Source organism: Jaculus jaculus, chromosome 1, assembly GCF_020740685.1.
Source record: "Jaculus jaculus isolate mJacJac1 chromosome 1, mJacJac1.mat.Y.cur, whole genome shotgun sequence".
Lineage (NCBI taxonomy): Eukaryota > Metazoa > Chordata > Mammalia > Rodentia > Dipodidae > Jaculus > Jaculus jaculus.
Genome location: NC_059102.1, coordinates 335,801,798 through 335,829,247, shown reverse-complemented (window position 1 = coordinate 335,829,247; position 27,450 = coordinate 335,801,798). Strand labels below are relative to the sequence as shown.

Sequence of the window (27,450 nt, the reverse complement as noted above, 5' to 3'; positions counted from 1 at the left end):
GCAGGAGGGAAAGAGCTTTAACGATGAGGGCTGTAGTCCTTGAGCCTAGCGAGAAAGGACCTACAAATTGACTGCACTTGCTTAACTGCCTGGACGGGTGGCCACATCAGTGCCTTTCTAGCCCTCGGCTCCGAGTTCGGAAGAACCGAGCTGCTCCCAATTTGCTAGGGTGCCCCTCCGTGTCAGATGCAGATAGATACGTTCAGAAGAGGGGAGCGGAGTGATGAGCCAACTTGAAAGGGGAGACGTCGCTGTCGAGCACAACCCATTTCGCTCACACAGTTGGCTAACCCTGCGTGCGCTCCTGGGTCGTGCCATCTGACTGCAAATGAGAGGCCAGGGTAATTAGGGGAAGATTTGGAAGGCACTCAGATGGCATGAGTCTGTGTGTCTTTTTAATTTCGTTGGGAAATAAGGATGGAGCAGAGGAGTCTGATGAGGGCGCTTCCTCGTGGCCTGACCTCGGGATGGCGTGCCGGGGCCCACTCTGCCTTGTCTTTACTTCAGTCACCTTCAAAAGATGTCCCTCAGCAGAACACATTTGCGCTCGGGTCCCCAAGGTGTTTAATTTTCTCCGAGAGAACGAAGGGGATGTAAATACAAGAGACGAGCTGATTTTCCACTCCCACGGGCACATCCAGGAGTGACAGGATATCGCTCCGCGGCAGGTGCCCACAGATAAGGCAGCTGCTTAGAACTGCAGCCCGGGTCACGGCTTTTTTCTCTGTACGGGGGAGGCGTGGCAACTGGTGACCGCTGGTCCGACGGCACCTCTGCAGTGGTGATCCTCCCAGCAAAGCTGGCGAAGGTAGATCACAAGAGCCGAATGGCCACGGGGCAACTTAAAGAGCCGTGTCTTCCTACAGACTCGCTCTCACACACGCACCGCACGCAGTCCTCCTCTGCTCTTGCCTTTGATGTTTGGGATTAGCCTCGACACAAGCGGCAGTTCTAGAGTTTACCCCTGTCGGGTCCACAAAAAAGCTCTGTTGATTATATTTCACTGTAATCTCTGGTTTAACCATTTCTTGGCAGAAAGCTTCATTATAGTGTTTAATGAGTGTATTTCCTTTGTGGTCTTGGAACATTGCATGTTGCACTAAAAGCCAAGGGAAAATTCTGCCTCTCCTTCCGCTTCTGTGGCCACTCCGCCTCCTTCGTAACGTGACACAGGAGGTTCCTGACCTCTTCTCTCTTGCCACATACGTGCTAAATTCTGTGCACGGTCTGGGCCCTGCAGCAACCCAGTGGTCTTCCTTTCCCTGTAGAGAGGACTAGCTTGCGCTTTTCTGGAGCTCTCCACGCTGCGACCCTGAAGACAGGGCCGTTGTAGCGTCTGCTCTCACAGAGCTGGTCCTCGGGCCCTGGAAGAATCATCCCCGGGGGCAGTTAGTGCCTCTGACCATGGAGGAAGATGGAAGGAACATGTTTCATAAGATTATCTTTTGCTAGCCCAGGCAGAGGTAGGAGGATTGCGGTGAGTTCGAGGCCACCCTGAGACTCCATAGTGAATTCCAGGTCAGCCTGGGCTACAGTGAGACCCTACCTCATAAAAAAAAAGAAAAAAAAAAGATTATCTTTTGCTACTTGCTGGGGGGGAAAAGCCCAACATTGCTATATGAACACCATCATTTCATAAGATCAGAGATATTTTATTACCAAATCAGTAGGACGGGTAAAGGAGCAGCACACTAAGCAGAGTTCCTGAAGTGGAAGAGGTCTCCTCACCAGATAGAAAATCTATGCACCTTGACTTTCTCTTTCTCCTCCTCCTTTCTTGGGTGACACTGTGGGTAAGGAGTACACCGTTTGGGACTTAACCTGATTTTAGTTCTCAAGAACTGAATCAGTCATTCTTATCCATGTTGCTTCTCAGTCTGCTGGGACCTCGAGGGTTAGGGATGTGGCGCAGTTCTGTGGCGCTGGCTTAGCACGCACGGGGTTTGACTCCTGACGCTGGGAGTGATAAAAGGGATACGGTTAGATAAATATTTCTAGTACCTATCACCTTTATATGCTCGGTCTGAAAAATTCTCTCGGTTTTGGAATTTCATTTGCCTGGAAGGAAGCATTTAAAAATATTTTTCTTTTTGACTCACCGTTGTTGTCATGAGAGATTTTAATTTTTTTGTTTATTTATTTGAGAGCAACAGATACAGAGGGAGAGAGAGAGAGAGAGAGAGAGAGAGAGAGATTGAGAATGGGTGTGCCAGGGCTTCCAGCTACTGCAAACGAACTCCAGATGCATGTGCCCCCTTGTGCATCTGGCTAATGTGGGTCCTGGGGAACCGAGCCTCGAACCGGAGTCCTTAGGCTTCACAGGCAAGTGCTTAACCGCTAAGCCATCTCTCCAGCCCTCATGAGAGATTTTATACATATACTATATACTGTTTTATTGAAAACCCATGCAGTGGAGAAGGGTTTTACCCTTATTTATTTCCCTCATAGTAATGTTTTTAGAAAGAAGACTCATTTTTTAGTATTGGTGGGTAACTTCCTATAAAAGTGTATGTTCCAGCCAGGCGTGGTGGTGCACACCTTTAATCCCAGCACTCAGGAGGCACAGGTAGGAGGATCACCATGAGTTCGAGGCCACCCTGAGACTGAATTACAGGTCAGCCTGGACTTAGAGTGAAACCCTACCTCAGAAAATAAAAAAAGAAAAAAGAAAAGAAAGGAAGAAAAAAAAAAGTATATTTTCCAAACATCTTCAGAATAAAGCCAAGAATAAAAAGGAGCCGTGACAGTTCTTATTATCCGGGCTGGGAAACAGCTTCGTTGGTAAGGTGCTTGTCTTCCTAAGCATGAGGACTCCCAGTACCCACCTGTGGTGGCAATGCCCCTGTAATGCTAGCACTGGGGAGGCAGAGACAGGTGGATGCCTACCACTCACTGGCCAGCTGGTCTAGCTCAGTCATGAGCTGCAGGTCAAAGACTCTGACTCCACAGAGGTTGGTCTGAGGAGATGGCTCAGACCTAAGTTCATATATCCTGAGTAAATACCAGGTAGGCATGGTAGCCCGCCTCTAATCTCACTGCTCAGGGGCAGAGACCAGGGCATCCCCTGGGACAAGTTGACTAGCTGGACTAGCTTGGTTGGTGAACTCAGGGCTCAGGATCCTATTTCAGTAAATAAGGTGGAGACACCCAGCATTAACCTCTTGCCACACGTGCGTGTGCACACACACAGCGTGCGGCTAGTCACATGCAAACATGCATATAGACACACATGCATGCTAGAAAATATTGTTCTAAACCTTCGCATCCAGAAGTGCCGTGTTAGTAAATATGTAAATATGTTTATTTCCTCTTTGCTTTCTCCTTTTCTGCCTGGTCTTTTTTACATCCAAGGAGTAACAATAGCCATTCTCCCTCTCCACTTTTCATGTAGACAGTCAAACTCTCCACCCCCTACTAGACGACAGCCCACCTGGAGCCGCTCCTCGCTGGTACGTATGGATCTGTCGTCAGCCGGCCCGGCTGTCCCGGTGGAGGGTTGTGTGGAGGTGAGGAGGGCCTCGCGGCCAGGGCAGATGTGTGAGGGTGAAGGCCACCAGTCACCTGCGGGAAGTACAGCCAGTAGCCACAGTGGCCAGCCACCTACCTATCCATACCCAGATTCCTTCAGCCCACAGCCGAGTGCTGTTCTTCCCACTGGCCCTTCTGCTCTGACCCCAAAGGAGACGTGTCTTCACTTGTAAATGCCTTAGTCTCTCGTCCACACTGCCACAAATGGTGCCTAATAAACTAGTCAGAAAATGCTTTTTAATCGAATAAAAATGGGATGCGCCTAGCTACTGTTCTCATGGTGTATAACAGGGAAGGCTAGTTATACATTTTCTGATTTTTACACCTTACCTAATAAAGTTTACATTGACCCACATTTTTCCCCTGACCTTTCTTTTTTTTTTTTTAAGCTAGTGTCCTGGTTGGAAGACCAAAGAAGCCTAACTTTATTTTTCGTATGTTTTCCGTGTTAGACTGTGTCGTATTTTCAGGCTTATTCAAGGATCATATAACAGACAAGAAGAGTTGGTTTCTTTTAACTGTTGTGCTTGTTTGATCAGTTCTTTTATATTAGATTGTAGCTTTTGTACATAGTCAAACATAGCCTGTTTTACTTTTCCAGCCCAACAGCTCCTATGAGTTGACAGATGGGAGAATCAAATAGAATTTTCTCCATATGCCATGTTTACCTTGCATGCATCTTTAACTGCTTTTTTAGAAGGAAAGGCTTGGTTACTTTTTTTTTCTGGAAAACAATGCATGACGTGGACTGTTAGAATGTTGGAGGTGAGTCAGTGTGTTACCACGTGGGGGTTTCTGAGCCCCGCGGTTGTTGCTAATCTCAGCGTGAAGGCGGTGTCTCCCACGTCCTTTGCATTGCGGTTCTGGAGGGGCTCTTCGCGCTTTGCTGTTAGCACCAGAATGTTCCTGCACAGTCCTGGTTTCTTTGTTCATGGTTAGTGCTGTTTTCTTCCTCTTAGTCTAATGTCTTCCTTAGTGAGGTCATCTTTCACTTATCCATGAACCACTGTGAACGTCCAGTGTTTCCGGCTGCATTGTGATCTGATCTCGCCTCGCCTTTCTTACGTGGGTAAAGACCACCTGAGGGGAGCCGTTGTCTCCGGCCCCTTTCTCCTGCCCTTTAGGTCTAAGGTCATTCTCGACCATTTCCACAAGCTCCTTACGGGGAGTGAGAGCGAGGCCAGACAGTGCATGGTGCCTTTTGGCTTCCTCGCTGACAACTTTCCTTGGTAGTGGTATCTTCCAGCCTCTGCGCCAATTGCTGTTTCTTTCTCCTATGCTGCCTGTGTGTGGTATTTGATTTATTTCGGTGTTACCAGATCTGGAGAGAAATGGAAGAATATATCGGAATAAAGAATGAAATAAGGTTGATAGGGTGTAGCTCAGTGGCAGAACATTTTCCTAGGTTATGGAAGGTTCTAAGAGGTCTTCAGTTCCATCCACACCGGTCAGCCAGTCAGCCGGTCAGTCCATCCGTAAATGACAGAATCCCAACATGGCATTTGGAGGATAGCTATTGTTCTTGGACTGCACATTTATCCAGTTCATAAAGTCACCTAATTATTGAAAAAAATTAAAAATGAGAGCAAGAGGAGGTATCAAACCCTATGTTTATCTTTGCCTTGCCTTGTGTTCTCTTCCTTGTGCAAATTCTTCCTTATGTTTTTCTTAAGACCGAAGAGTGGGGACTGGGGATACAGCTCAGTTGCTAAACCGCTTGCCGTGTAAGCAAGAGAACCTCAGTTGGCACCTGAGGAAAATACTGGGTGTGGTCCAGGCTTATAATCCTGCTGCCGGGGTGGTAGAGACCGGCGGATGAGCTCATGGGCCAGCCAGTGTACCGTACTTGGCAACACCCAAGTCCGTGAGACACCCTGTCTCCAAAAAAAGTGGACAGCATTCCTGAGGAACACTACCTGAACTTGACCACCGGCCTCTAAACCCGCAGACATGCTTATGAATACATGCACATATCCATGCATTTAAGAAAATAGACATACAGCAGACCGATGAAAACTGTTAGTTGCATTAAGTATTGTCAGCAAACAGAAAAATATTTTGGACATGCCATTCAAAAATCACTCCCAAAAGACCTGGGGATATTTAGGAGAAATTGCCAACCTCCTTTGGTATCTAGAACTACTCTCTTAAATGTTTCATTTCATTCTTCATTTCTTCTCTCTTTCACTCCTTTGGATCTCTTATCTTTCATCACCTGCTCACACGGTCAGTGCCGGAGCTGTGGGGGCATCCCAGGGAAGGCGCTGAGGAGTGTGGCCCTGCTGGCCCGGAGTGTCTTGGTTCCATCTCCCTCTTTTCCTTGAGGCAGTAAAGATAACGCCCGTAGCGCTTGAGGCCGTCCTGTGTAGTGACTTGTAAACTTGGCCCCCCTCCCGTATCAAGTATTTCAAGGCCTTAGTCTGTTGTACAGCAGGAAGTGGCCCGGGCTGGTCTAAATGTCTGTGTTGAAGAGCCCGGTGGGAGATTCTGCAGCGGCCTCGATGGGGGACGGAGTTTCCTGTCAAGCCCCTGCCACGTTTGCTTTTGCGGTGGGGAGGGAAAGTGGATCCCATTCCGCTCTCTACATAAGTTCACCACATGCCGGGCCTAGTTGAACTTCTTGCGGACCTTGAAGTGGGGTGCTGGGCTCTGCTGGTGTGTGGGGGCCTGTGGTGGGTCTGGGGTAGTTTGCAATAGAACAAAACAGGCTTCCTGTCTTCTGTTTCTTCGATGGCTCGTTACTCATAATATGTCTGCTCAGATCATCTTTTGGAGGCGTCACAGAGAACTTGATAAGGGTGTGAGGAAGTTGGTATTAAGTGCACCCATTTGGATCTTTACCTCTTTCTGAACTTGAACTGCATTGCCAGTGTTTCTTCCAGAGCTAGCGATGAAGCAGGGTCCGGCTCTGAGGGAGTGGGGCGTCGCGGTGGGGCGGGGGCGGGCTGCCGCGGTCCGCGTGGCCTCATCACCGCCGTGTCCTCTCTTCCAGCCCAGGCAGCAGCCACACATCCTGCCCCCGGTGCACGTGCAGCGCGGCGACCTCTACTCGGAAACGCACACCTCGCAAGGTGACGCCGCTCACCCCGCCCGTCCCCGGAAGGCCAAAGGCTGGGTCCTGGGAGCCCCGAAGAGTCTGGTTTTGAAGTCACAGTGACGCTTTCATTTTGACTTGGCCATCATGCAAGTCACTGTCCCCAGCAGCATCATTTCTAAAATATAAGCTGCCCTGAAGCAAAACATTCTTGGGTGGCTGCCCAGGGGGAGGGGAGGCCGCCGTGGCCTGCTCCCGTGTCCGTGTCTTCTCCCTCCCATTCGTGTGGGCCTGGTGAGAGCCACGGTTCGGCCGGCACTGCCAGTGTCAGGTGGCAACAGCGCCATGGTAACACAGAAACACTTGCCCCTCCATCGGTTTAGTATTTTCTTCATCCCTTCCTTCAGCCCCTCTCTCGGTGCAGCAATTTATTCATCTGAGAGTAAACAGTCTGTTTTCTCTTAAAACACCTCCCATGCAGAATGCATTTGAAAGCCTGTTCCATTAGTAATAACCATCATAGTGATAACTATTAACATCATAGAACAACTATGATGGTCCAGAGGCCTCTTCTAAGGACTTGCTTCATATTATCTTATTAATCTTAAAAAAAAACTCTAAGGTACTGATATTTCCATTTTATAGATATGGAAACTACACGCAGAAATTAATGGTGAGGTTTTGATATGAAAACTCATCTCCTTTCCTTTTTTTTAAAATTTTTATTAGCATTTTCCATGATTATAAAAAAAATCCCATGGTAATTCCCTCCCTCCCCCCTCCCCCACACTTTCCCCTTTGAAATTCCATATCTGTTTATTTATTTGAGAGAGAAAAAATAAAGGGAGAATGGGTGCACCAGGGCCTTTTGCCATTAAAAACAAACTCCAGACACGTGCCACCTTGTGCATCTGGCTTACTTGGATACTGGGGAATCAAACCTGGGTCCTTAGACTTTGCAGGCAAGTGCCTTAGCCATCTCTCTAACTTCTTCTTTTATCTTTATGCTAACTACACCTCAGAAATCTGGTAATAGAGAAAACCCTACATGCTCACATTTATATTTATATTTTTATTTTACTTTTTTTGAGGCTAGCCCAAGATACTTGCTTTTTTTAATGCTGGGGAGGGAGGTGAGATGCTAGGGCCTCCAGCCACTGCAGTTGAACTCCAGACACATGCACCCCCTTGTGCACATGTATGACATTGCATGCTTGCGTCACTGTGTGTCTGCCTTATGTGGGACCTGGGGAGAGTTGAGCATGAGTCCTTAGGCTTTGTAGGCAAGCACCTTAACTGCTAAGCCATCTCTCTAACTTCTTTTTTATCTTTATACCAACTATACCTCAGAAAGCTGGTAATAGAGAAAACCCTACATGTTCACATTTATATTTTTATTTTACTTTTTTTGAGGCAAGACCAAGAGACTGGCCTTTTTTTCCCCTTAATGCTGGGAGTGGGATGTCAGGGCCCCCAGCCACTGCAGTTGAACTTCAGACACATGCACCCCCTTGTGCACATGTATGACATTGCATGCTTGCGTCACTGTGTGTCTGCCTCATGTGGGACCTGGAGAGTCGAGGCAAGTGCCTTAACTGCTAAGCCATCTCTCCAGCACCATGTTCACATTTAACGAGCTGCAACTTTAATTTTTTTGCATGTGAAGTAGTTGTAATGTGGTATGTGTATAATGCACACACGCGCACGTGCTCACACACACACACACACACACACACACACACACACACACCCTGGAGAAGGGCCTTGTGTCTTCTGTAGCTCATCTCTGTTTCCTTGAAACTGAGTCCCTCCCTGAAGCTGCTGATTTCAGTCAGACTGGTTGACCAGCGGCCCCGCCGATCTCCATACAGGGCTGGGTTTACAGGCATGTGTGGCCATTCCAGTTGCTTATGTAGGAAGTTGAACTGCAGATGAACCAAGCTCTCAGGCTTCTGTGGCAAGCTCTCACACCTGCTGAACCATCTCAGCTCCCTGTTACCATTTCCTCATTGCTTTTAATCCTCTACATTTTGAAAGCTTGAGCCTTAAAGCTAAGACTGTTTTCTAAACAGACTAGAGTTATCGTCTGTGGGAAGACAGCAGACCCCTCTGCAGGTGGGTCAGTTGGCCACCACACTCTGGTCTTGGTTTTCTTCCTTTCTCTTGCTTGTTGTGTCTGATCAGTGTGGAGGCCACATCTCCTTTTAGCACAGTAGGGTATTTCAGGCACCATTCTGTCTCCCATCTTTCCATTGCTCTCTGCTCACACTTAAAACATGAAATGGGGGAATGACTGTTGCAGCTACAGAAAGGTGTATTGGTAAGAGACTGCTGTGTGTGGTGTGGTGTGTGTGTGTGAGCAGAGTGGCAAGTGACTGCTGTGTGTGGTGTGTGTGTGAGAGCAGAGTGGCAAGGGACTGCTTTTTGTTCCTGCGTGCATGTGTGCGTGTGCTACATGCATGAACGGATGTGTGCCTCTGTGCTCAGCATGTGGAGGCCAGAGTGGACCATCAGGGAGTCTCCTCTACTGCTCTTCCACTGTTTCCTTGAGACAGTCTCTCACTGAACCTGGAACGGCTGTGTTCCTCCGTCTTGGCTGACCAGTAAGCCCCAGCAGTTACCTTTGTCTCCCTCGGGACTGGGGTTACCCGTGTGCGTGGCCAGCCCAGCCTCTTCTGTGGGTGCTGGGGATAGAACTCGAGTCCTCTTGCTCGCCTGGCATGCGCCTCACCCACTGAGCTACCACTAGCCCTGTTGTTTGAGCTGTACTTTGTTGTGTATATTGGCCTCTGCAATCGAAGCAGAACTATAGGTTTGCAGGAACCGCTGGACGAGTTTTGCCTTCCACTGGCTGCTGGTCTGAATGAGCTGGCCCTGTTGTTTTGTTTCTTTCTGAATGATTAGCAGTCCCTTAGGTAAAGAAAAAGTCCCTTTTTCTGTGGGCTGGGCATGGTGGTTTACACCTTTAATCCCAGCCAGCACTTGGGAGGCAGAGGTAGAAGGAGCACTGTGAGTTTCAGGCCAGCTTGAAACTACATAGTGAATTCCAGGTCAGCCTGGGCTATAGTGAGACCCTACCTTGAAGAGAGAGAGGGAGACCTATTTTTTTTGTAGTTAGAAAAAGCAGTCCAAACACTGGGTAGTTTCAAGTGTGTCACCTAATAAAATTGTGAACTTCCTGAACCAAAACTCTAGTCTTGCTGCTGGGTCACGCAGAAGAGGGTGGTTCTGCCTAAACTGCAGGCCAGTGCTGGGGTCTAGCCTTGGCACAGTCCAGACCTTGCTTGGCTGATGTCTGTGCTACGTGGGCTTGGCTTTAAGTTCCCGCTTGTTTCCCGTGAGCTGTAAGGTTGGTGTCTCGGTCGGCATTTCACCTACAGCACAGTTCTTCTGTGGAACATGTGGGTGGAGGTGATGGACTCCATTTTTTCAATGACTTACTTAAGTTACTCCATAAACGACGGGGTAAATTCTATCAAAACAGGAAGACGTGAGGTTCATGGGTCTCTCTTTGACTTCTTACAGACAGCATCTTCCATGGGAATGACGAAGCCCTGTGTTGCAATTCTCACAACAGCCTGGACTTAAACTTCTTAAACGGCACCATCACCAATGGCAGTGTGTGCAGCGTGCATAGTGTCAACTCCCTCAGCTGCTCACAGAGTTTCATCCAGGCTTCTCCCGTGTCCTCCAACCTCAGCATCCCGGGGAGCGACATCATGCGCCCCGACTACATCCCTAGCCACCGGCACAGCGCCATCATTGTGCCGTCCTACAGGCCGACCCCCGATTATGAGACGGTTGTGCGGCAGATGAAGCGGGGCCTCCTGCGCGCCGACAGCCAGAGCCAGTCCCTGCGGAACCTCAGCACCATCAGCGCCCACGCCTACCACCAGCCCGAGGAGCTGGTCTACAGCCAGCCGGAGATGCGGGAGCGGCACCCCTACACGGGCCCGTACGCTCCACAGGGTGGCTACGGCCACAAACTTGTCGGCCCATCTGACCAGATCAATGCCAAAAGTAGCACGGTGCCCAGTAAGCCAGGTGCCAGCGCCATCTCACACACGGTGAGCACCCCGGAACTGGCCAACATGCAGCTCCAAGGCACCCACAACTACAGCGCGGCCCACATGCTCAGGAACTATTTCTTCAGGCCGCCGCCCCCCTACCCACGACCCCGCCCTGCCACCAGCACTCCAGATCTCGCCAGCCACCGCCACAAGTACGTCAGTGGCAGCAGCCCGGACCTGGTGACCCGCAAGGTGCAGCTGTCTGTGAAGACGTTCCAAGAGGACAGCTCTCCGGTGGTGCACCAGTCTCTGCAGGAAGTGAGCGAGCCCCTCTCGGCCACCAAGCACCACGGTGCTATGAACAAGCGCCACAGCTTGGAGGTGATGAACAGTATGGTGCGTGGCATGGAGGCCATGACCCTCAAGTCCCTGAACATCCCCATGGCCCGCCGCAGCGCTCTCCGGGAGCAGGGGCCGCCCGAGGAGGCCACTGGGGGACACGAGGGACATGGTCTCCCTCAGTACCACCACAAGAAGACATTCTCGGATGCCACCATGCTGATCCATAGCAGCGAGAGTGAGGAGGAGGAGGAGGAGGAGGCGGCCGCAGAGGCTGTGCCCCGGGTACCGGGCCTGAGGGAGAGTATGGAGTACAGTGCCCAGCTGCAGGCCGCCCTGGCCCGGATTCCCAACAGGCCACCGCCTGAGTACCCAGGGCCGAGGAAAAGTGTCAGCAATGGGGCGCTGCGGCAAGACCAGGATGCCCTCCCTCTTGCCGCGGCCAGGGCCAGGGCGCCAAGGCACGGGCCGGCCAAGGCCCTCAGCGTCTCTCGGACCGAGCAGCTGGCCGTCAACGGGGCAGCTCTGGGTCCGTCCATCTCCGAGCCCGACCTGAGCAGCGTGAAGGAGCGGGTCAAGAAAGAGCCCGTGAAGGAGCGGCCTGCGTCAGAGATGTTCTCCCTGGAGGACAGCATTATAGAGAGGGAGATGTTGATTAGGGTGAGTGTCCTCGCTCCCCGGGCGTGGCCCGCGGGCAGTACGTGAGCTGGAGGTGCTGGAGGAGGGGGCTCCGGGGAGACGCTGGCATTTCAACCGGGAATGGTGATGTCGCCAAACATGGGGTTTCGACCCTGCAAATGCATCTTTTATTCTCACCCATGGCTTCTTGCAGACGAACTTGGCATACAGTGCTGTGATGGCGTTAAGGTGGGCTGAGGTGGTTACCTTGCGTGGGCATTTACTTAGGGCTTAAACCTCTCACTGTGCGAGGAGCTAGAAACTTGCCTTCATATACCTCGTAGTGTTGTTTTGGAGGCAGCATCACATTTTTGAAATGTTTTTGTGGGCAAATGAGTTTTTTTTTCCAGTTAGTACAAGAACAGCATCCCCCCACAGCCTTCTGTGGAACTCCTTATATGAGGGTAGTTTGCCATATGGTCTGAACTGTGACATAGGTGGCTTCAATTTCAGATTTCCTCTCATAGATGTTTAATGTAAAGGCAACAATATGGTAATTGACCTATTCCTCAAAGTTTACTTTTAAGCGTTGATTCCACTTCGGTTTTGCTCTATACAGAGTTCACACACTGGGGGGGTAGGCAGTGTGAGAGCGCTTACTGCTCAAGCATGAGGGCCCAAGACCACCTGCTTCGGTTTCCTGGCACCACCAAAATACAGGCACATCCCTCTTCCCAGTCCTGTGGGAGCACGGACCAAGGAATCACCTGGCGAGCGTGGCAGCCGTGGGTTCAGAGACGGCTCTGTCCAGGAAACGATGCTGCGTGACAGGGCGGCTACCTCACAGCCTCACAGTCCCCTCTGGCCCGCACACGAGGCCTGGGCTTGTGAATCTGCACACATCACACCACACAAAGACACATTGAAAAAAGCTTACACAATGCACATGCATTGTACATGCGTTCCTATTACACTTGAAGATGCATTGCAGTATTTGTATCACGAATAACCCGTCTTCACAGTATGTACAATCTAGAAGGCCCGTTCTGCTGTCAGGCAAGACAGAATGGTAATAGATGGCACACACAGAACGGCCAAGTGCCATGCTGGGCTCAGTTGATAGGGTACCAGCATGGTTGAAGCTCTCAGTTCAGTTCTCAGCACAACATAAAAAGCCTGGTATGATGACCCAAGCACTCAGTGGGTAGAGGCAGGAGGATCTGAAGTTCAAGGTCATCCTGAGGTACACAAGACACTCTGTCAAGACCAAAAAAAAAAAAATGCCGGGAAGATGTTTCAGTGATCAAAGGCACTAGTTTGCGGTGCCAAGTTCGTTTCTCCAATACCCACATAAAGCCAGGTGCATGATGTGGCATACGCATCTGGAGTTTGTTTGCCTGCCTATACACATAAACGCATATTCTCTTTTATGCTCTAATAAATAAAATATTTTTAATTTTTTTTTTTTTTTTTTTTTTTTGGTTTTTCAAGGTAGGGTTTCACTCTAGTCCAGGCTGACCTGGAATCACTATGCAGTCTCAGGGTAGCCTCGAACTCACAGCAATCCTCCTACCTCTGTCTCCCGAGTGCTGGAATTAAAGGCGTGTGCCACCACACCCGGCTTAAAATATTTTTATTTTAATTTTGAGAGAGGGGGAGAGAAGGAATGGGTGCACCAGGACATGCAGCTACTGCAAATGAACTATAGATGTGTGCGCCCCCTTGTGGCACATGTGCAGCATTGCACACTGTGTCACTGTGTGTCTGGCTGCCTGGGACCTGGAGATTCAAACATGACTCTTTTTTTAAAAAAAAATATTTTTATTTGCTTATTTGAGAGAGAAGAAAATAGGCCAGGAGAGAGAGAATGGGCACACCTGGGCCTCCAGCCATAGCAAACAAATTCCAGATGCGTGCGCCCCCTTGTGCATCTGGCTTACATGGGTCCTGGAGAATCAAACCTGGGTCCTTTGGCTTTGCAAGCAAACACCTTAATTACTAAGCCATCTCTCCAGCCCTTGAACATGACTTCTTAAGCTTCACAGGCAAGCTCCTTAACCACTAAGCCATCTCTCCAGCTCATAAAAAGAAAAGTAATGGAGAGCTTTGAAAAATATGTAAAATTTAAAAACAAAGGAACATATGTCTACAATGAGACCATTATTGGATCGCCTGAGGTGCTTAATAGGGGGGGCCTAAAGAAATAGGTCAGTCAGTAAAACACTTGCAAGCAAGAGGACGAGAGTTCAGATCCCGACACCTGTGTGACAGTGGGTGTGGCTGCCACCTGTAATGTGAGTGTACAGGAGGTAGCTGATTGGCTAGACTAGTTGAGACAGCTCTGGGCTTAAGCAAGAGACTGCCTTAGTACAATAAGGAGGAGAATGACGGAGATAGAAGACAGCCACCCGCACTCGGCTCCTGCCCATGCGCATACAAATGAACCCATACCCAGGTTTGCCCGCGTTCATGCACACGTGTCCCCATACCACACATGCAGCAACAACAAAACCCCACTGCTGCTGTTCCTGGAAAGCTTCACTTCCTTAAAAGAATCAAAAGGTCATTTAATTATGTAAACAACCAGATCTGGCCAGTCTTCATTCATCACAGCAGCTACATGGGCCTTTCTTAGGAACTCTAGCTTTCTAGTTTCATGATTGAGTTGACAGAGCTCTCTAGACCCTGTTGGGTTTTATTTTTAAATTTTTTTTTTATTTGAGAGATTGAGAATGGGTGCTCCAGGTCCTTAAGCTGCTACAAGCTCCAGACACACATGCCACCTTGTGTATCTGGCTTATGTGGGTCCTGGGGAATTGAACCTGGGTCCTTTGGCTTAACCACTAAGCAATCTCTCCAGTGCTCGACTCCCATTTTCAAGTCTTCCAAACTTGCCTTTGGAAATCAACCTGAAGAGAGGAATCAAGGGCCAGAGTGTTCCAGAAGCTAACTCATGGGGTCCCAAAGTTGCCACCCTGTCAATTTAGGAAAACCTTAAGGAGTCTCTGCCCCACCATTTTAGCTATCCATGATATAATGGGACAGTTGATATAGATACATGGTGTAACTCCTTTTTGCAAACTGAAAAGAAAATTGAAGTTTGAACCTGTGCCTCTGGGAATGTTTGCATGGGTATCATGGGGGAGACAGCTTTCCCAGGTTGGGGAAGGAAAAAAAAAAACATTGGTATCAAAAGATTTGTCAGTACTTTTTGGCCCCAGGTCACTTATAAGCAGGATTTGCTATTTGCTTCAAGAATTTATCACTGTAAGCACTGGCCCAGCTGTTTCCATTGCCAAGTTAATGCTTCGTGATGTCCACATGGTCCTGTACCCTCCTCACCGTCATCTCATCCTTCCTCCCCTTACTCGTATTAAACAGCCCGTAGCCAAAGCCATGGCGCTGGCTCCCTTGGAACAACCTGCGCTGTGACAGAGCGCCCAGGGCTTTCTCCTGCTCTCCTCCATACACTGTTTCGTTCCATCCTCGTGCATCGTAGCAACTGGCCACATCTCAGCTGCTAACTTCTCGTTCAGGTACAGCATTGCCTGTGCCTGCTTTTCTCTCCCTACGGATTTTTCTCATCTGCCAAGTCCCATCCACTCGAGGTCACAGACCGAACCTCAGCCAGTGTCCCAGGACGATGCCTTGTGTCTCCATTTTTCAAGTATGTCATCTCACGTCCCTGGCTTCAGCAGCTGAGGCTCAGTTCAGAGCGTGGCTATTTCTCTGTGCTTTTGCCAGGAGCTGGGAGTGGGTGGGAGAGAAGTGCATTGTAGCCTTCCTATGGGCCTCTTGATGAGAGAACAAAGATAAACTTGAAGTAAATGGAAACTGGTGGACAAGAACAGGGATGGTCAGAATTCGCCCTCTGGGCAGAGCTCCCTGTTTTTGGCTCTCCTCTGTGTGATGGATGGTTCAGGCTGCTGCCTATCATTATGGCTCCTTCCCTCCTGCTGCACCCTAGGTGCAGAGAGCTGAGCCAAGTCTCCTCGGACCTCGCAGTGGTCTTGAGTGTTGCCCTATTGTCTCTCTGTAGGCAGTGACCCTTGCCCAAGAAAGACGGCCCCAGCACCAGGTAGACAGAAGTAGGGGAGGGTTACTGCAGATCCCAGGTTAGTCTGGCTACCTGGCAAGCTTGCGCATGCAAGGACTACATATTAGACACTGTCTTCAAAAACCAAGCCACACAAAAAATAAAAACCAGCTGGGCGTGGTGGCGCACACCTTCAATCCTAGTACTCGGGAGGCAGAGGTAGGAGAATCGCTGTGAGTTCAAGGCCAGTCCAAGACTACATAGTGGATTCCAGGTTAGCCTGGGCTAGAGTGAAACCTACCTCAAAAAAAAGAAGAAGAAAGAGAGAGAGAGAGAAAATAAAAGAAAAACCAAAAAACATTTGAAACATTTCACCATTTTAGTGAAAAAAAAAGGTATAAAAGAAAACTACCTTTCACAAAAATAAGTAATCTAAAATTTAAGCTCACAATCACCCTCCTGAAGCTTCTGAACAGACTCCACAACTGTTGTAGAAAGTTCTTCCATCTGCCCTGCACTGCTCCCCTCTGGGTGACTTCCTGGTGGTCCATGGAACAAACATGCTCTTGGTGGCACCCTTCACACCCGTGTTATGCCCACAGTCAGTGACACTGTGGTCACAGTGAGGCCTACGGAATGGTATTCCTGTCACCCCTGAATGAATCAGCTCCCTAGCCTGTGCCATGAGCCAGCGTCATAGCTCGCCCATCATGACACTTCCTGGCCAGTACAGGAATAAGTCATAAAATCAGGAAACTGAGGAAATGAGCTCCACTCCTTGAAGAAGAATCCACCATCCCTTGACCCGTGACAGCCAAGCCCGCTTCCCTCTGCCTTCTCTGGTCCTCCTCTGTCCTTCACCGTGACGGCCACAGCCTGCTTCCCTCTGCCTTCTCTGGTTTTCTGTCCATTCACATTTTTCTGTATATATTTTTCAAAGAAAATTCACAGCAAGATTCCACAATATCCGCTTTCTTGTACTTAGAGGTCTGCTATGCCACTGTGGGTTTTTTCCAAAACTGTTCCCTTTTTAAACTTTGCTTACTTGGACTGGTAGCTTTGTAATTGTTTTGGACACAGTTACCTGCAAAAATAAAAATCTGCAGGAAGGTCTTTGTTGTTGTTTTTCATTTTCACCTTAGGTACAACTCATTTTTCCCCAGACAGATCATTCTGAGTGTTCAAGAGTGTGTACACGTGTTAAAAAGATGACTATGTTAATAAAATGTTTATATTGACAAAAAGAGATCTGCAAATTGGTGTCTTTTCAGTTTCCATGAGAAGTTTACCTTTTTTCTCTAGGGAGATGGTTCAGCAATGAAAGGCTCTTGCTTGCAAAGCCTGCTGGCTCAGGTTGGAATCCCTAGTAACCCATGAAAAGCCAGATGCACAAAGTGGTACATGCGCCTGGAGTTTTTTTGCACTTATTTATTTTTTCTCTCTCTCTCTCAATAAAAATTATTTTTAAACAAGAATTTTATCTCCTTCACACTCACCCGTTTCTATACTTAATGAAACCCATCTGGTCTTCCTTGAATGTCTAAGACAAGATGGTTGTCAGGAGCTGTTCATTTGGCCGCCCGGAGTGAATAGGTAGGCTTTCTCCCTCTGGTGACACAGGAGCCCTCCCACAACGTCCCTGCTCCAGTGTCAGACCACAGGTGTAGGGGAGACCCATCCAGCGACTAAGTTATAGTCACTGGGAGCCGTAGCCTGGCCCATTGAGTGCACTGGGTGACGTGATTCCCGATGTATCATCGTTTCTGACCCTTGCTGGGCTAAGGCATTGGTGATTGGGCTAAACCACATTAGCCCTCCTCCAGGGCCTAGTACGTGCCCCAGGGACTTAAAATCAAGTATGAGGTTGGCATCTTCAGTCTGTGCCCATCAGGAGGGAAAGCTGGGATGTTCTCCTCTGTCCTCCCTGTGTGATCTCACAGTCAGTGCAGCCTGCATTTGACAAGTTGTACCCCGTTTTGTTTGTGCAAAAAGCCTATCCTTGCAATTGGATTCCATTATCTGCAACTGTTTTGCTTGTCCTGTCCTAAACCCTTATCTTTTTGAGGTGCATTGCAAGAACCCTGCTTTGTTTGCTGTGAGCCCTGGGGCCAGGTGCGTTTGTTAGGTCCTTTGTTTTTAATCTTTGGAATGAATGAACGAACGAATGAGTGAGTGAATTGGGAATACGAGGCCAGGGACCCCAAGGAAGAATGGAAGGGCTGTGTTTGAATTTGCCCTGCTAATGGTGATTGTCTGCATTCCTTGGCTGGGGAGTTTCAGATTTGGAGAGATTAAAGCACATTCCAACCTTCTGCGGGAATAAACAATGAGAACATGCCTTTTCTTGCTGCAAGAATCTAGAGAAGCAGAAGACGGTGGGCCTGGAGGCACAAAGGAGACCGCTCATGTTGGCCGCCTTGAATGGACTCTCTGTGGCCCGAGTCTCAGGGCGGGAAGATGGACGACATGATGCCACCCGAGTTCCCGTGGACGAGAGGGTGAGTGCCAGGCTTGCCAGGTGTGTGATTCATCCTCTGGACTCCAGGTCCACGATCAACCCCCTTGCCCAGACATGCCAGCACTGTTGTCCTGATTAATTCCTATGTCAGTGTGAGATGAGGAAGCTCTGGGCCTACCGTGTCAAGCCCTCTTCCAGCATCGAGCTTTCTTCATTCTGGTCTCTACGCTTTTATCTAGTTGGTACATTGATGCTTGATTAAGTGGCCCAGCCCTGTGGGCGGGGGAGACGGCCTGGCGTTTGGGAAAAGCTCTTGTACCACACGCCTGGCAGCCTGAGTTTGGATCTTCAGAATCTCCGTGCGGCCAGAAGCACAGGGCTTGAGTTTGCAATCCCAGCCTGCCCACAGAGAGGAGGCCAGCTAGGCTGGGGGGCTCAGGGAGAAACAAGGTGGGAGGCTAGGACCGACACTCAGGGTGACCCACTGGCCCCCACGCACACTGTGGCATGCTCACCCCCATTCTCAATAGACACATCGTATGCAGTTAAAATCAAGAAAGGCTCTTAGCAAGCCTGTTCTTATCCAGGTTACTCATTTCCTTTAGTCTGTTTTTTTTTTAATATGAGGAGAAAGTTGGACAATTTCAGTAGTGTTCAGTTCTATGATTGTTGCAAACTGCCATTTCTTACAAAGCGGTCGTTTTATCCAGGCGCTTTGGATGCTTGTGTTCCCCTTGGATGGCTGTGACTTACAGTTACTGGGATCATGAATTGTGGGAACTTTGGTTTTGGTTTGAGAGGTGAAGAAAGTGTCCTTTTGCTGAACTGGGCTGCTAAAAGGTCTAAACACTGCTAGCATCAATTTAATGACATGTCAGTAACATTAGGGTGTTAGATTCTGGCAGATACTCAGCATTAGATTGTTTATAGAGTCAGTTACGCCTATTAATACCAAGTCATTGTAATCAGTAGTGTGGGTAATGAAGGGGAAAAGCAAGGTGTTTTATTTGAGTTAATCCTCAGATCTACAACTGGTGATCATGTTAGGGGTGCTTGGGGTTTAGGAAAGTCCTTGAACCCCAAACTCTAGGTTCATTTCTAATTTTAATCGAAGAATTGAATAAAAAAGGCTGAGAAGAGCTGGGCGTAGTGGTGCACGCCTTTAATTCCAGCACTCAGGAGGCAGAGGTAGGAGGATCACTGTGAGTTCGAGGCCACCCTGAGACTACATAGTGAATTCCAGGTTAGCCTGGGCTAGAGTGAAACCCTACCTCGAAAAACCAAAAAGAGAAGAAGAAGAAGGAGAACAAAAGAAAGTTCAAGGAGCTCCAGCCATGTGGGGAGTTGGAGGGGATAAAGAGCCCATATGACAGTAAGGGCTGGGGCCCCTCCCCTTGACTCAGCCCATCTGGGTCTGGACACCTAGGCCCAGCCGAGGGAAAACTCACCTTCAGCTAGAAGTTCCCAAGTGTAGGCAGCTCAAGAGAGCATGTTCTCCCCTTACAAAGGTTTTGTTGTTGTTGTTGTTTGTTTATTTTTATTTATTTATTTGAGAGGGACACACAGAGAGAAAGAGGCAGATAGAGAGAGAGAGAGAATGGGTGTACCAGGGCCTCCAGCCACTGCAAACTAACTCCACACACGTGCGCCCCCTTGTGCATTGGGCTAATGTGGGTACTGGGGAATTGAGCCTCGAACCAGGGCCCTTAGGCTTCACAGGCAAGTGCTTAACCGCTAAGCCATCTCTCCAGGCCACAGAGGGTTTTTGTTTGTTTGTTTTTGGAGGTGGGGCCTCTAGTCCAGCCTGACCTGGAATTCACTATGTTGTCTAAGTGTGGCCTCAAACTACAACAATCCTCCTACCTCTGCCTCCTGAGTGCTGGTATTAAAGGCGTGTGCCACCACACCTGGCTACAAAGGTATTCATAACTTTATAGTGGTGGGCTGTCTTCTGGCTCAGGTGAACTAGAGGGACAGCTGGTTGGTTAGGGCTTGGGGGCTGTCGCTGGAAGAGGCCAGCCCTGCCACCAAGCTCCAGGGCCTGAACCTGACCAATCATAATGTTTAAATGAAAGGCCTCCCTCCCAGAAGGGTCCAGGTTGTTTGTGGAAAAACGGGTCTAGGGAACTGTTCAAGGGTTAAGAACTCAGATCATCCTTGATTTCTAGCAAGTGCAGACTTTCCTGTCTTTTTTACTTTCAGGGGCCAGTCACCCTAAACTGCCTACTCCCTCATCAGTATGCCCTTAACACTTAGTTCAGTAGAAACAGCTGTGAGAGCACAGAAAAGGATGTATGGGTAGTTAACAGTCTCCTTGTTAAAGACTTTAAACAGGCATTGATAATGAAAGCTCTGTAGTTTTAGTTTCTTCGTTGCCCAGTTCTTAAGGATTTCTGTTGGCAGCGTGAGCTAGACGTGAAATGGCTGCCAGACAAGTGCAGATAGTTGAAGGCCGTCTTGGTGGAGCGTCTCCCAGTCCTTCCGCCCTTCGCCCCCTGAGCACCGAAGTAAGTCTGCTTGTTTGATTGGAGTTCGCAGAGCTGACAGCTTGCTTCTGTTGCAGTTCAGATCCCTGAAGAAGAAGCTAGAGGAAGGAATGGTGTTCACCGAGTATGAGCAGATTCCAAAGAAAAAGGCCAATGGCATTTTCAGCACTGCGGCTCTGCCGGAGAACGCGGAGCGCAGCCGGATCCGCGAGGTTGTCCCTTACGAGGAGAACCGAGTGGAACTGATCCCAACCAAAGAAAACAACACGGGCTACATCAACGCCTCCCACATCAAGGTGAGAAGCAGCGTGCGTGGGGAGCCATAGTCAGGATTGCTGGGCACGAGGAAAACAGTGTGCCTCCTGGCTTGTCCCCAGTCCCCAAGGGAGTACATTTGAGTTTTGATGCATGGTCCATTTGTGACTGCAGAGAGAAGGAAGCTGGCACCCTCGGGGGGAAGCCCGAGGTCCCCTCCTGAAGCTTGTTCGTGTTCTAAGGGATTGGCCTCTTCCCCAGGGCACGAGAGTCTGAGGCAGTCACAGGTGTTACTTTCATTGATTTTTTTTTTTTTTATCATGACTAATAGCCAAAGAAACCACCGTCTCTTCCTTACACAGCCCTGTGAGTGATGCAGTGTGAGCCCAGGTTTCACGTGCTCTCACCACAGAGACGACTGGTACACAAACCCTGAATGCACGGCTGTGCTGCGACTGACAAAACTCGCCACGTTAGCTCTGATAGTACTTACATATCTCGGTGCTTCCTAGCGTCGCTAGGCCCCGGCTAGAACTCAGAGCTGTGGACCTGTGGGTAACTCCCCAGTGCACCTGATAGCACAGCATTTCATGTGCGAGACGAGAATGTGTTGCTATGCATACCTGTGCATTGTTCGTCTTTCCAAGAATAGGAATGCAAAACAACGAACAGACAAACCCCAGGAAACTCCTCAGCAACTGGATGGTCTTCATTCAGATCCTGAGAGACTGAGCAGAATAACAATGTGGGAGAGACGTGGGCGACACAGCTGACAGTGTCTGTGAACATCTTGCAGAGCCGTGCCCTCCTGTCCTTGTCTCTTGGCCAAGGCTCTTCCCTCGTTTTCCATCTGCTCTCTGGAAACAGCTGTCACCGCCTGAGTGATGCCCACGGGGCATTGTTACCCAAGATGCCTTTCCTTCTGCAGCAGTCTCCAAGACCCACATTTTGACTGTGGGCCCGAGGTAGACATGGGCACATTTTGATAGACCCACCGGGCTCGCAAGAACTTGTGCTGGCGATCTTAGAATAGGGTGTGCATTTCGCCCGTGTTTTCTCTCCCAGGCTCCAGCCGCCTTTAGCACAGAGGAGAGATTTGCTGGCTCCAGAGGCAGAATTGCGAATGTGAGGTCTTCCTCAGCTCTGTGGCTGGTGTGTTTTGAATGCGCGTTTTAATGCCCTCCTGTCAGTGCTTGGAGGGTGCTGGAAGCCCCAGGCAATAGTATTCTCTGGAAGTATTTATGGGTCCTATATGTTGGGTGCCAAAAAGGCTAATGTTTAAAATCACAATTCCACAGGCAAACCAAACTCTTAGCCAGTGAATACGTGAATGTTATCTCTTGCTGGTACTCGGAAAATGGATTTTTCTTGCCAGCTTTGACCTCAACATGCCTTGTGTAATGAGACAATAGCTGACATTGTTGTTTGTTTGAATCTAGTTCGTATATAGTTTTGTAAAATAAATGAGGGGGGAGTTTCACACAGTGAACACCTCCGTGGCTTCTAGAACTCTCGGGAGGTCTGTATCACATGAATTTGCAAGGCAGCCTGTCTCTGCAACACCAAAGCACAGGAGTGACAGGAGGAAATCGAAAGACTCCCACCAGGGGCCACCTTTCCACCTTGCTAGGATGGCCTTCATTGCTTGGGGCACAACGTCCTTCTCGTAGTGCCGTGGATAAGGGCCATGGTGCTGTCCTCCCGTGACCGTCCTGAGCTGCGTGTGCTGGGGAGGGGCTGATATCTGTACGGTCCCGAGTCACCTCATCACTCTGTAATTCGTTTTGGTCCTGCGGTGCTGCACAAGGTGACATCGCTGGTCATTTTATGCTATTGGCCAGTGTGGTCATTACATTGCCGCGCATGGCACCACGGGGGCGCACCCACGCAGGGGGTTCTGACATGTGTCGCGTCAGCTGCAGGAGGGAGATAGTACCCCAAAGGGGGCGTGAGTCCATGGCAGACTTTTTTATTAAAAGGATTCCGTAGAAGAGTGTTCTTCAAATGAATTTCATCATGGTGGGGTTTGTGAAATGGATTTAATGGTCACATCCATTGTGTGTTTGTGTGTGTGTGTGTGTGCGTGCTTTAATGAAATAGATAAAGAATGCATGAAGCTGGGTGTGGTGGCGCATAACCTTTAATCCCAGCACTCAGGAGGCAGAGGTAGGAGGATTGCTGTGAGTTTGAGGCCACCCCAAGACTACGTTGTGAATTCCAGGTCAGCCTGAGCTAGAGTGAGCCCCTACCTTGGCCCCTCCCAAAAAGAATGCGTGACTGTCGGAGAACACCTCACAAACTAAGCCTGGAAGTGTCGCTTCGGCGGCAGCCCTGGTGCGTTCTGCTACCGTGCTCCTTCACTGCCGCACGCTCCTCCAGGCTCGCGCACGTCTGCCCTAGTGCACCCCGTTTGCACATCTTGTGAGTTATAGGAGGAAAGACCAGGCTAGTACATTTTGATGAGCTTGCCTAACAGAGTATTTTGATGCAAGAACATGTCACCTGTCATCTGGTATGTATGGTCTTAGGACTTGTGATAATTGCATTAATCCACTTGATACCCAAAAACATCGCAGTGAGGGGGGGTCACACATGTCGGCAGGGGAGCCTCCCAGCCCTGGGGTTCGCTGACTGGTTCTTTCCTTGTTGGCAGGTGGTGGTAGGCGGGGCAGAATGGCACTACATCGCGACTCAGGGGCCCCTGGCACACACGTGCCATGACTTCTGGCAGATGGTGTGGGAGCAGGGCGCGAACGTGATCGCGATGGTCACTGCCGAGGAGGTAAGAGGCTGCCCGCGGGGCCGGGGCTGCCGGCTGTGTGGCGCCCCCGCCCGTGCCGAGCGCTTTCTCTGCGCACGTTTCTCTCTCAGCATGCTCCTCTTCACCCTCATCTCCTCGTAGATTTGTTTTCCCAGAGATAATGGGCTGTTTTCTTTCTCCTCTCATTTCTACTTGGCTCCTAACTCTTCGTGACATACTTCACTCCAGTGAAAACAAAGTAACCCCACATCACAGCAACCAAACTTGAGTTCATCCAGGGGACGCTGTGAGCCACGGAGCCGCGGTCTTCCCAGGGGACTGGGGCTGCGCTGGTAAACAGACAGACCTCTCCAGGCCGGGCGCAGCCAGCCCCGTGCCATGGTGCTTATCAGCTGAGAGGGGACCAGAAGCTGCTGTTCCCAGAAATGGCTCTATTCTTTAGGGAGAAAGAAAATAATTCTTTTTCTTCCTTTGCCAAGCCAAACACAGTTTTTCATGTTGTAGCTGGAGAGCTTTCTGGTGTTGTACAACCTGTCATGCCCCTGCCTCGGTCCCGTCAGCTCGGAGCTTGTTGCCTCGACAGGAAGAAGGGTTGTGTGTTCTCTCTTGTCACCCTCTCAAAATGTTTTTAACCACCTCCTTTTTGATCCTTTCATGAAATTCCAACTTAGATTTTTGAAGCTTTGCAAGGAACTAGCTTCCTGCCTTTTTACCACTATCCACAGTGTTGTGAGGCTCCTTCCCTGTCGTTCAGGGGCCAGGAGCAGAGAGAACTGGAGCAAGACAAAGAAAAAGTAGTGATGTCCCTCCACTTACTGCTCCAGGGGGTTGCTTCTGGACAGCCTATGAGCGGCTGGAGGTGAGAACATCTCAGGGTCCTCATCCCCAATTGCACTTCCCAGAGGCTTCTCTTCTCTCTGACCTTCCCCCAAGAACATGTGTTCTCGAAACCAGTGGGGTCTCGAGACTGCACCCAGAGCCATATCAGTTCACATCACAAAGGGATGCAGTCAGCTAAACGAGAACTGCCACCTGTGCTGACCTCTGTGGCAGGTGGCAATGATACAGGCATCATCCTTGTCACTACGGAGCTTACACCCAAGTGGGACGGACAGGAAAGTAAGTAGATGGTGGAGGTTCACGTCAGCGTAAGTCTTAATGGACAAACAGAGCAGGATATTAGGAAGAAGTGAGACTGCCTTGGGCCTAGTGGAGGCTGTGGTCCTCGGGAAGCAGCCTTCGAGCTGAGACCTGAGTGACGGGGCAGAGCTGCCACAGTGCAGGGAGTTCAGTGATCTGTGGCCCAGCTTGGGACTTGTCATCTCGTCAAGCACAGAACGGATCGAGGCTCCAAGTCATAATGGGAATGAAGGATCTCGGGTCAAATTGCTTTCACAGGACTATGGGCTTCTCACAGTCAGTGGATCCAGGCACGATCCCCGTGTCCCTCCAAGTGGGCTGCCTGATCCGTGTCTCTAAGCAGTCACTAGGCTGTTGGAGTCCAGGCCGTAGCTCTGCATGCTCCGCGAGCCTTCTTCCTCACCCAGCCCCTGCCCTCCATTTCTTCCTCAGCCACCACCCCTCCACATTTGCCAGCCCCCTGCAGTGATTGCAGAAGCCTGCAAGAACTCAGATAGAGGCCTTCGCTAAGTGGCTGATGATGCGTAGTCCCAGAGAAGAGCGTAAAAAACTCAGAGAGAGATTGATCCCCTAACTGAGATTGTTCTCTGATTTTTGTTGTTTGTTTTGCTTGCTTTGAGGCTGGGTCTCACTGTAGCCCAGGTTGACCTGGAACTCACTTTGTTGTCCCAGTCTGGCCTTGAACTCACACTGATCCTCCTACCTCAGCCTCCCGAGTTTTGGGACCAAAGGTGTGCACCACCACACGGGCCTCTGTTCTCTGTCTCAGCTGTAGGCTGAACTCAAACTCAAACTGAACAAGGGGTGAGGCTCCCCCTGGAGGAGAGTGTCTGCAGTGAGGTACGTTAGAAAGAGCCCTAGCCCAGCATCCGAGCAAGCAGCAGGGCCTGGGATGACCACTGCAATCTGTTGTCCTGCTGGGAACCTCACATGGTTCTCCATTCTCGTGGACTGACGTCAAAGCTGTTTGGGAGAATGCCAGGGCTTCCCCACCTCCTCGCCCACCACACTCTGGCCACTGGGCAGCTCTTTCTCTTTCTTGGCCTCACCAAGCTTGTTCCCCTCTGCACTTCTTTCTCATTTGCTTGGATAAGTTTTCCATCGATAATCACTGTCATCATAGCTATAATTAACCTCAGGGAAAATGTAGAGACCATGCCCTAATGGACACTGCATGGGCCCTAAGGAAGCAGTGAATCAGAAACCGCTGTCCTCACAGCTTCGGATTAAGAGGATATGAATGTCCCCCAACAAATTTCCAAATTTGCTTTTGTGTGTGATTCAGGAAGGCGGACGGACCAAAAGCCACCGATACTGGCCCAAACTGGGGTCCAAACACAGCTCAGCTACCTATGGCAAATTCAAGGTCACCACAAAGTTCCGGACAGATTCTGGATGCTATGCAACCACAGGCTTGAAGGTCAAGCACCTCTTGTCGGGGCAGGAAAGGACCGTATGGCATTTGCAGTACACTGACTGGCCCGATCATGGCTGCCCAGAGGATGTCCAAGGGTTCCTGTGTAAGTCTCCTGCAGTCTGGGTTTTGCCATCTGTGTTGAATGATCTATCAGTAGGGGATGAAAGGGAACTTGGGGTGCCTTCTCTTAAGTACGGATTGTACTTGGACCCATCTATAAGCCCTGGGTAGAACAGACAAGAATCACGTTTACATCACCTGTATTCTGTTTACCTTTTAAGCAGGTAAGTGAAGGCTACGATGCAGCAGTTAGTGATGCATTGGGTTAGAACCTCAGCTGGACTTGTCACTCGGTAACTGCTCCAGGGTGTGTGAACCTGGAAGGCGGTATGCTTAGTGAAAGGAGCAAGTCACAGGAGCAGGGGTGTGATTCCATCTACATGGGGAACTCGCAGCAGGAGAACCTAGAAACTCGAAGTTGAAAAGGGCTGGAGGGATGGCTATGAGACTGAAAGCACTTTCTTGCAAAGCCTAACGGCCGTGTGAAGCCAGATGCACAAAGTGGCACAAGTGCCTGGAGTTCACTTGCAGTGGCAGGAGGCCCAGCCACACTCCCCCCCCCCCACACTCACACTCTCTCCCTCTCCCCCTTCAAATAAACAAAGGTACTTTTTAAGAGAAAGTAGAACCGGGCATGTTGGCATACGCCTTTAATCCCAGCACTCAGGAGGCAGAGGTAGGAAGATCACCGTGAGTTCGAGGCCACCCTGAGAATACAGAGTAAATTCTAGGTCAGCCTAGGCTAGAGTGAGACGCTACCTCGAAAAGAAAAAAAAGGTAGAATAAAAGTTACCATAGGCTGAGAGAACAGGGAATCAGGAGTTACTGTTCCATGGGCACATTGGGATAAGAAAACGTTCTGGAAAGGATAGTAGTGAGGCTGCACAGTGCTGCTGATATGCTCAGCAGCAGGGAATAGCCAGAGTGGTACACTTTTATGTGATATCTCTTACCACCACCATGAAAACAGAAGGAAGAAAACCAGAGAAATGGAACAAATGAAACTTATTTTTATTTCTCATAAAGGCTTCACTCACGAGCCCTGAGAAGCTGGGCAGCACTTTCTCACAGCAGTGGTGAGGACACTAAGAAGTATTGGAATCACTTGGCAGTTTTTGAGACTCAGATGTGCTCAGCAGATAAGCTCAGTGATTTACTCGCAATTTTCAGAATATGGCTGTTTGAAAGCTAATCCCCAGAGTGTGTGCGCTCCGTCATTCGTAAGAACAGCGGTGGGTGAAGCCCTGTGTGCCAAGGCGTTGGCTCGGGCTCTGCGGACCTGGGACTACAGCCCAGGAGCAAGGTCTG

The 27,450-nt window shown here is 49.7% G+C and overlaps 1 protein-coding gene across 3 annotated transcripts in view; it reads left to right on the top strand.

Moving 5' to 3' along the window:
- The window catches only part of Ptpn14 (protein tyrosine phosphatase non-receptor type 14), a 195,716-nt gene that overhangs the window by 151,877 nt on the left and 16,389 nt on the right, over window positions 1–27,450 (top strand). For all 3 annotated transcript variants that reach the window (XM_045153649.1, XM_045153646.1, XM_045153642.1), the window contains exons 11-17: window positions 3,392–3,449; window positions 6,521–6,599; window positions 10,088–11,571; window positions 17,920–18,063; window positions 20,587–20,805; window positions 23,418–23,546; window positions 25,951–26,185. In XM_045153649.1, the coding sequence (XP_045009584.1) occupies window positions 3,392–3,449; window positions 6,521–6,599; window positions 10,088–11,571; window positions 17,920–18,063; window positions 20,587–20,805; window positions 23,418–23,546; window positions 25,951–26,185 (2,348 nt within the window). The remainder of the gene's footprint in view (window positions 1–3,391; window positions 3,450–6,520; window positions 6,600–10,087; window positions 11,572–17,919; window positions 18,064–20,586; window positions 20,806–23,417; window positions 23,547–25,950; window positions 26,186–27,450) is intronic.